This window comes from Physcomitrium patens, chromosome 1 (genome assembly GCF_059467195.1).
Source record: "Physcomitrium patens ecotype Gransden chromosome 1, ASM5946719v1, whole genome shotgun sequence".
Classification (NCBI taxonomy): Eukaryota; Viridiplantae; Streptophyta; class Bryopsida; order Funariales; family Funariaceae; genus Physcomitrium; species Physcomitrium patens.
This window is the reverse complement of record NC_143410.1, coordinates 4,837,017-4,846,656: the sequence shown is the minus strand read 5'-3', so window position 1 is coordinate 4,846,656 and position 9,640 is coordinate 4,837,017. Positions and strand designations below refer to the sequence as shown.

General features: G+C 35.9%; 1 protein-coding gene across 1 annotated transcript; it reads right to left on the bottom strand.

The window, feature by feature from the left end:
• Positions 1-447: 447 nt before the first annotated feature.
• On the bottom strand, positions 448-2,452 carry LOC112293107 (UDP-glycosyltransferase 72B1). Its single transcript, XM_024542245.3, has 2 exons — positions 909-2,452; positions 448-786 (listed from the first exon to the last, which is right to left on the bottom strand). The coding sequence occupies exons 1-2, from the start codon at positions 2,114-2,116 to the stop codon at positions 537-539; spliced, it is 1,458 nt and encodes a 485-aa protein (XP_024398013.1). The 5' UTR covers positions 2,117-2,452; the 3' UTR covers positions 448-536.
• Positions 2,453-9,640: the final 7,188 nt, after the last annotated feature.

The following is a 9,640-nucleotide window of genomic DNA, read 5'->3' as shown; positions in this document are numbered from 1 at the left end:
TTAAAAAAGATTGAGATTTTAAGCTTCATATCTTCTAAAAAGATTGTTTTTGATATATGCTTGAAGATTTGGAGTAAGTTTACAAACAATGATGCTTAGTAAGGTAGCCAACCTATTGTCAACCACCCCTCCATTTCCAACATATAGGATATCTTATTTAGTTGATATGGCAACTAGGTTTAATATCAATTAAGTTAAAATAATATTAAGTTGTACTCAATAAATAAAATTCATAGTACTTGGAATGGGTTTTGGACAAACTATTAATAGGTAGATAATATTGATTGGTTGACATAAAATAATAGTATAATTAGGTGCCACACTTCTCTTAGTAGTAGTAATAGATGCTACACATCAAAGTTTTGTAAAAGTTGGATTTTTTGATTTTGTAATCCACCACCGATTTAAAGCAATAAAGACTTGTCCTCAACACATGGAAGCTACTGGTCTCTTCACTGATCTTTATTAAAAAAAAAAATAATATAGCATGCGCCTTAGATTGTGGTTTTATTTTAGATAGAATTAGAAGTTTAGAGCTACAATCCGTTGGGTAGTTGTTTCCCAAATCTAACCTCCAATGTAAAGTCTTCCAAGTTCTTCTGTACCGACGCACCTAATGCCACTGCATTCAACGCCAGCTTTTGCAGTTTCCGTACGTTCTTTCGGGCTGTTGACACACCTTCCGTCATGAAAAACTTCACAGTTTCAGAAATACGCTCCTTGGTGACGAGCTTATCCGTTACCCTGCACAATTCGACACCTGCCTTGACTACATCCACAAGAAACCTGCAAACACAGTGGCTCACATCTGTCAGCATGAATGTCTTAACTCGGCTAGTTATGAGCATCTACGAAAATTGACTCCCTCAGCCCAGTTGTGAGTAACCATAAAGTAGATCGATTATCACCTGGCATTCATCGCCTGCTCTGCTTGAATCGGCCACGCAAGCATCGGCACCCCTCGGCAAATACTCTCCAACGTCGAATTCCACCCGCAATGTGTCAGAAACCCTCCTACAGCTCGATGAGACAGTACCCACAGCTGCGGTGCCCACCCTACTTGCACAAACCCCCTACCCCGAGTGCGCTCCTCAAATCCTTCCGGCAACAAGGGCACATTCTCAGGGTTCGATGGTGGCCGCAGCACCAGCAGAAACCGTTGCCCGCTCGCCTCTAATCCCTGCGCTATCTCTTGAATTTGTTCAATTGATAAAACCGCTACGCTACCGAAGGAGACATATAGAACGGAAGAGTCCGGCTGCGTGTCCAGCCATTTCAAGCATGGATCCCGGATATCTGAATCCACCGGAACCACATCGCTGGAAGGCTCGAAATACGCCTTCGGCAATAAAGGGCCAACCGGAAGAAAGCTTATTAGATTATAAGCCTTTCGAAGAGCCTCAATATAGGTCGGCTCCAGCTCGTAGTACGTGTTGATCAGCACACCGGCCGCCTCGAGCAGCTGCTCGCAGTTGCGTAGGTAGAACAGATAGCTATCGTCCTCTGGGTCTTGGATTGGCGACGGAAAGTCTGCTAACCGAGTCGGTGGGACACCGGGGATGTCATACACGAGGTCCTCCTCCTTGGACCGGTCGATTGGTAGCTTCCCCTGCTTTACGAGCTCAGACGTGTGCAGCATGAACGCCAAACCAGACGCTGGCGAGGCGAACAAAACATACTTTGGGATATTGAACGTATTTGCAACTTCCTGTGTCCACCCCAAGAACATGTCGCTAACTATGCAAGAAGGTGGAGCATCTTCATGGCGAGCGAAGAGGGTTGTCATGAGGATCTTGGTCTCGGGCACGAGGGTGTTGACATGATTGACATAAGGCAAACTAGTGTGACCTTCGCCCTCGGGAGGCGTTACTCCAAGTGGCACCACTTGCATAGGATTGTCATCCTCGTTGGCGCCATAGATGCTCCTGAAATGCTCTTTGGAGAGATGGTTGAATGTGTTGACGAAAGTGACGAAAACTCCCATGGAATGCAGCTGCTTCGCGAAATGCAGGAGCGGGATGCTGTGGCCCTTTGCGGGATACGGCAGCACCACTACATGCAGCCGTCCTTTTCGCATTCCGTCAACTTGTCGCTGCTCTCGCCTGGCAACGGTCATTTTGCTTCTACTTCGAGAACCAGCTGCTACAGTTCACTCTTCCGGTTGATATGAAGGTGCACTCACAAGTTCGTAAGGGACTCACTGCAAAAACTATGAACTAAATGCTCCAGATTCTTTCATTTGATAACGATCTGCACCTGCACACCAGTTTAACCAGTTGTATCGTTCGATAGGAATGCATCGGAGGCGGTATCGGCACGCCTAAAATAGAGGACATGGTCAGGATTGGAAGTACGAGGTGTGCTAGCAACCACATTCGAAAATACCTCTGTCGGCTTTCTGAGCACCACTGGTATCTTTCTCCTCACAATATCGCGTATTCTTTCTCACGAGGCCATGAATGCCTATCGATCATTGTAGCGAAGAATGTTTGTCTTGATTCAAGCTTCTAAGGCTGACGTTTGACGTGCAGCCAGATTCGGGTACACTGGTCCTACCGAAACTTTTTATTTTGGATTAGACAGCTCCAACAGTGATTCCAACCGGGCTGGAGCTTAGGAATTAACGACGGCGAACGCATTGTTCGCAAGCTAGCTTTTGTCCAGGAAGTTTGCTTCATTTGCAGACGTGATCTCTAAACAAATCAGTCAGAGGTAATTACATCATACTGCTATCGACAACTGGAAGGAGGGTAAGAAATCAGTTAACCAACTGAAGGCCCGACAATATTGGAAAGCACATGCGCATGAAATGAGTCAATTCATACTCGGTACGCTCCGATCAGGGAATTTTGGCAACAACTTTAAAACATTTTTCTCCGTCCATAAAGTTGTTGCTATCCCTACATAATACTAGGTGGCAACAACTTTATGGGCGGAGGAAAATGTTATAATCACTGCGTGGAACGACTTGATTGAACCGGGATGAACAGAGCCATAGGCCACACAACCAGTCACATAAAAATTAATCACAGTGCGTTAACGTATTAGCTCTACCCTACTGTTCAATAAATTGAAAAGAAGCTAAAATATCTGCACGACTAGGGAATTTCTGTGGCGTGCAGTGTCGGATTAGTAAAGTGCCCACCGGATGAAAGTAGCCATGGGCAGCGTGTGACTGACAACGTTACTGGTGCCTATCCTGGCCAGCTTTTTGAATCGACTGCACTCCTGATCAGCCCAATACGGCAGCCACAAATCTTGCAGGCCGCAGAAAGAGAAAAGAAAAAACAGTTTTATGGGTGGTGTGCAGAGTCACTCAAGTTCACATCCATCGCTATTGTGGTCCTTTTGTAATGGCAGCGTCAGTTTGGGTAATCAACACAGTGAGGGACAAAATCTGTTTTTGGTCGATCATATGGGTGTGGTTAATCTGTTTAGGTGAAAGTACTTCCGGCGCAGGACAAGGCCCGATCAGGCCACTTGTCACGCCAGCCCTGTCACCACATCCTTTGCGCGTATTGTTCTAAATTGTTTCATGATTGGCTGAACGTTGAAGACAAAATAATCTAGGATTAATAGATACAGCACTACGGCATTCCTATGTACTGAAACGGACGCCCCTTTGTTGTCGATGAAATAGCAGTAACAACCACTCTAAGTACGTGCATGTGACTCGTAACGGAGAATAAGAACTCTGCTACAGACAATAAATACGACTGGTGGATTTGGAGCCCAGTCTCAGAGGTGCTTCTCGACGCTTTTGCAATAATGCTGTGGACGTCGAGGTCAATCTGAGGGAGGTGAAGACCTTTAGCTGTGAAAGCCGTTGAAATTATCCTTCTATTGTCGATTTCCAGACATGGGTCATGTGCAGAGGCGAAATCTGCAGGTGCACGGTCCCTCTCCCCAATAAATTCAGATAATTCTATCACCCTGTCGATCTCCTTGAATTCAAAATCGGAGCCGTCGTTCTGGAACTAGAGCTCGTATGCGGTGACGGATGCTTCAAGTGTCTGCAGCGCAAAATATTCCATCGGATTGCGGTCTTTCTAGCCACTTGTCCGTAATCCTAGATTCTGAGCATTGTTTATTTGAAGTTTTGTCATCCTTGCACAGGATATCAATCTCGTTCTTCGTTAACACTTTCAATTGGATCAGGGAGCTCCCAAGTGCAGCCAATTTGTCGAAGTATGTTTGTCCTTGAAGAAACTGATCACGACTGGTAATTTTCACAGCTTGATTGGGTGATTAGGGCACAGTGAAAAATGACTTTTGTGTTGCGCTATTTTGGAGTAGTATGGTGATCTGCAGTGCGAAGCGATGTTGATATATGACGATTAGAAACGAAAGGGGTTTGGTTGTGAAGTATCAAGAAAATAGGAGATTACCATGGCACTGGGTACCTCAGCACTGGAAAGCTTCGTTCTTGCCTTCGCAGTTTTGTTTGGTTCTTCACAGCTTTACAGTTCTCGCATCGCAGCGACAATTATCTGCATTCTTGAAGCACACTGGTCCTTGGCCATTCATGGCGCTGAATTTGGCCAGACAGTGTTGCTTGCTTTTTTATTTGATATTTTTATTTCTTCTGTCGGCATTTCATATACAAAGAAAAAATAAAATGAAACGATCGAGATGTTTATTTAGCTAGAGGTAAGAGTTACTCTCGTTGCATTTGCAAAATTAGGTCAAGAAAAAGCGGTGTTTGTGGCATGCTGAAATGATCATTCCAGGATGTGCAGGTATTCAGACATCACACTAGATTGATTCGTTGATTTGATTTGATTTGATTTTTGATACAAAAACAATGTATATCCAATGCATTGATAGAGTCAAAAGTGATACAAACCTCTTCTTATTATATAATATTTATAGGGGAATGTTAAATAGATCCAAATTTTTACTTACGCTATCCACTCAATCTTAAGTATCATTGCACCCTTTTAGTTCCCATTCTTGTTCCTAGTGGTTCTCTATTCCCTACAATTTCTATGGACAAGGACAAGGGGCTGGGAATGGGGGCAATAGTTGGGAAGAGGGGAATAGGAGAATGGTTGGGAGGGAGGCATGTGGGTTAATTTAGTAAAAATTTGGATTGCTTTATCATTTCCCTATTTATAAGATCAATTTAATACTATTAAATAAGATAAGTACTAATTTTCTTTGTGTTTATAGTATTGTTTAATACCAAGTCACTTTTTCATATTTTAAACTTTTATTTGAGTACCACATGCATTTTAATTCCAATTAGGTACTTATTCATTCAAGACTTATCCTATTTCATAAGAAGAGTAGTTTCATGTTTAAGAAGTTTTTTTAAACTTCCTCTTTGTGGAATACCAACTAATTTATGAAATAGAATACAAAGGTGGTTTGTGGAACAATAATTGCTCATCAAAAGTTATTTTAGAAGTTATAGATAAAAAGTAGGGAGGTAGAAAAAGTTTTAGTCTATGTTGTCTTATTTGTTAAAGGAACTTCTACGTACTTTGTAGGATCATAAAGAAGGAAAAAAAATATATGGATTAGCAAAAATAATAATACAAGCATTTTCAAGTAAAGGCAAAGAATGTATTCTAGCAAAAGTTATCCAAGAAAATCTTAAATTGATACTTAAAGAAGATTAGTTCAAAAGCAACATTAAAAATAGATCCTAAGATTAAATATAAAAGGTTGTCCAATTCTCAAGAACAATTAAAAAAAAACTCAAATTATAAGTGAGAATTTTCTAAATTTCTTATAAGTATTTTTAATTAAGAGTTTAAATTTTGTACAATATCTTAGATAAAATCAACAATTAATCAAAAAACTATAAGGATTTTAATTTTTTTTTTCTTAAATTTACTTAAAATTGATTAAGATTTATAGTAATTCAATTAGGATTTATTTTAGATTTATTTTTAATTTTTTTAGAATTTGATTAAGATTTGAAAGAAATTTAATAAGACTTTACTTGGAATTTAAATAAGATTTTTAAAAATTATTTGGAATTTCATAAAGATTTAATTAAGATTTTTAAAGGATTTATTTAGGATTTAAATTTGTTAGTCCAATTGGCTCTTATGTTTTTTTCTTAAATATCCAATATATAGCAAATTTAGATATCTTAATTTCTAGAGAAAATATGATGTTAAATTTCTTAATTATTTTGTAAAAATTTCTTTCATCTTTCATAATGATGATCAACTAATTTTTATATTGATATGTGAATTTTTTATTTTAATTCCAAGAAATCTTGATGCTATCTATTTTGTGTTCTTAAATTACAATTTGAATGGATAAATTGAAGATTTTACCAATAAAAAAAAATTTAAAGGATCCAAAAAGTATTTGTATCTTAACTCTCTTTTAATATCTATATATATAAAATGATCTATTTAAACCAACTACAATGCTTCTTCTAGTTATTGAATATAACAAATTTAGGTATTAAACATACAAATTTAGGTATTTTATTCATATAACAAATTTAGGTATTAAACAAAAATTTATTAATTCTTTAAAAAAAATAATTCTTTAATGAAATTGGTTATATAATTTAAAAAATAATATTAAAAAGAATTAAAGATTCATTAGAAGATTTAGTCTAACTTATGATTTTTTGTATGTCCAATATATTATCTAAAATAAAGTATGAAAAGAATAGTTATTTGATTTAGATAAATATCTTCTATTAATATGGATTGAAGAACTTTTAGATAAATTTAGTATGATTTATATAAAAAATATTATATTATAATTATTTAATTTATATTTATAATATTTTATGCATAAAGATGATATTATCCATAATCATACTTAAAAAAATAATCTTTTGCAAGGACTTAATTAATTATCAAAAACAAGAATCCAAACAATATAAATAAAAAATGAGACTTATACTAAACTGAGAGTACAAAAAAAATAATAATAAATAAAAAAAAAATAGATATTTTTAAGAAAAAATTATAATAGCTATTGCCAAAAATTGAGATACTAAAGATCCTTGAAATTAAAGTAGAAGCAAGGAAGAAGTTGATAAGAATAAAGGAGGCCTTACTATTGTATCAATATATATTATCTAACAAAGAATTATGTGGCAACATTTTATAGGACCTTTGATACATGTCCAACTTGCAAGACATGTGTCTAACTTATAAGATAAGTTTTTTATATGTATGCCACATGACCAACTTATATCACAAGGGGCAAACATGTGCAATATGTGACCAATTTGTTAGCCAAGTCTTCAATCTATCAATCACCTACAAACATATATAAAGTCAAATCTGCATCTATGAAGCTTTTATAAAGCTATTTTATAAAATATTATATAATATATATATTTTATTTATTTCTACTTATCTCTTTTTATATAAAAAATTAAAATTATTTATGATATTTATTATATTTTTGATTTATGTCATTGACATACATATTTGCTCTAATATTTATCTATATGATTAAATAAAATTAGATAAAAATAAATTTATATCATAATATTTTTTAAAAAAAATCTTTTTAGAATAAAAATATTGTTTTGAATTTATACGTATTTGTAGTTAATTGATAGATTAAAAACTTGGTCAACAAGTTAATCACATGTTGGTAGCTTGTAAAACAAGCTAACTATATGGCACACATATAGAAAACTTGTCTTGCAAGTTAAGATATGTGTCTTGCAAAGTCAATACGTTTTGGATATCTTATAAGATATTACCATGTAGCTTGTAGTTAAGAGTATATATAGAAGCAAGAGTGAAGCCTTCTTCACTCTTAACAACGTCTTTTTATTAAGAATTAAAACTCGATGAAAGTAAATAAATAAATGAGACTCTTTCAAAAAAATATGAAAAAATAGAAATAAAAAAAAGTATGTATATTAAAAAAGAAATTAGAATAGCTACTACCAAAAGACAAAGAGATTAAAAATTCTTGAAATTAAATATGGCAAATTATATATCGCATGTACTTTGATCTTTATTCCTTTTGAAGGTAGTTGATAGGTCCTCTCAACCATCAATAATATCCCATTATAGAGGAAAAAGACTATCCTGTTATTTGATTATTGTTGAAACCTTAAATCCTAAATCATGTTTTCTTTATAGCAAAGGTTTGCTATCCTTCATCTTAATTTTGATGGATGTTATTAATGAAAAGCTTTGACCTTCTCTATTACATTTGTAAGATTTTTTTGTTGGCTCCCTGTTACGGCCATAATCATGTAAGCTAATAATTACATATAGAAATAGGTAGAAGTAAGCAAAAGTAGGTAAAAGTAAGTTAATTCTATAATATTTAATATGGAAGCTTCCTAGAAACTTCCTAGACACTGCTTTGACTTCATAGGTGTCTTTAATTGACTTTTTGGATTAGAAACGTGGTCATCAAGTTGGCCATGTGCCACACATGTTGTTAGCTTGAAGATCAAGCTAATTATGTGGCCCACACATAGAAAAACTTGCCTTGTAAGTCAAGGCATGTGCCCTACAAAGTCAACACATATTGGAGGTCCTATAGAACGTCACTACGTAGCCCCTAGTTAGAGAGTATATATAGAGACAAGAGTGAAGGCTTCTTCACTCTTGTCAACTCCTTTCTTGCTTCCAATCTAGTTTCAAGGGTCTCTAATTTCTTTGTCTTTTGGCAATAGCCATTCTAGTTTTTCTTTCAATATACATACTTGTTTATTTATATTTTATTACCTTTCTTTGAATGAAGGCTCACTAGTCTGAAATGTTTTCTCATCGAGTTCTTGTCCTTGACAGAATCACAAGAGTACACCTACAATATCAGAGCTTTGTCTAATCTTGATTAAGAGTGGATTACCCCTTTTTCTTGATAAGATACAAGCGTATTAGAAGTTGCGGATTACCCTCTTCTAAACTGATATTGTCCTTAGTATTTTCTTTGTCCGCAAGTCCTCTCTTCTATTTGTCTTGAGTGATATTAGACATCTTCTCTTTTCTAAGTGTTATCATGGCAGAACTTCTTGAAATGAAGAAAGCAATGGCACAAATGCAAGAGCAATTGAGGGAGTTAATGCTTGCAATGCATCAACTCAATTTACCACCACAAGGAGCAACAAGATTGGCAGAAAGTGAAGATATAGAAATGGTTGGAGCTGCTTCAACATCTGCACCAAACCATGTCCTTTCTCCTATGGTAGAACTCCCTTCAAATGTTAGAAAACCAAGAATTGCCCTACCCGAGAAGTTTGATGGCACCAGATCCAAGTTTCGAGGATTTATCAATCAAGTGCAACTTGTGATTGAACTTCAACCCCACAGCTATCCAACTCCAAGATCACAAGTTAGATTCATTGGTACGCTTCTTTCAAGTTCAGCACTATCGTGGTTTTCATCTTTTCTTGAATGACGAGATCCAATATTGGATAATCTAGAGGCTTTTTTTGGCGAAGTTTCGATCCATGTATGGAGAACATGATGCAATTCGTGTTGCAACCAATAAGATCCGTATTTTACGACAAGGCAATCGATCAGTAACGTTATATGCTTCACAATTTTGATAACTTACAACTGATATCAAGTGGGATGATGCTGCACTTATTAGCCAATTTCTCTATGGATTATAATATGAGGTAAAAAAATTAATACTTAACTTACCTGATCCTCAAACATTGAGTCAAGCAATTGAATTTGCT

What these genes read in the sequence shown, in the direction of transcription:
- LOC112293107 (XM_024542245.3), bottom strand. Translation starts at nt 2,116, where the DNA reads ATGACCGTTGCCAGGCGAGAGCAGCGACAAGTTGACGGAATGCGAAAA. An exon ending in GAGCAGGCGATGAATGCCAG is followed by an intron (nt 787 to 908) that starts GTGATAATCGAT and finishes CTGTGTTTGCAG; the next exon opens with GTTTCTTGTGGATGTAGTCA.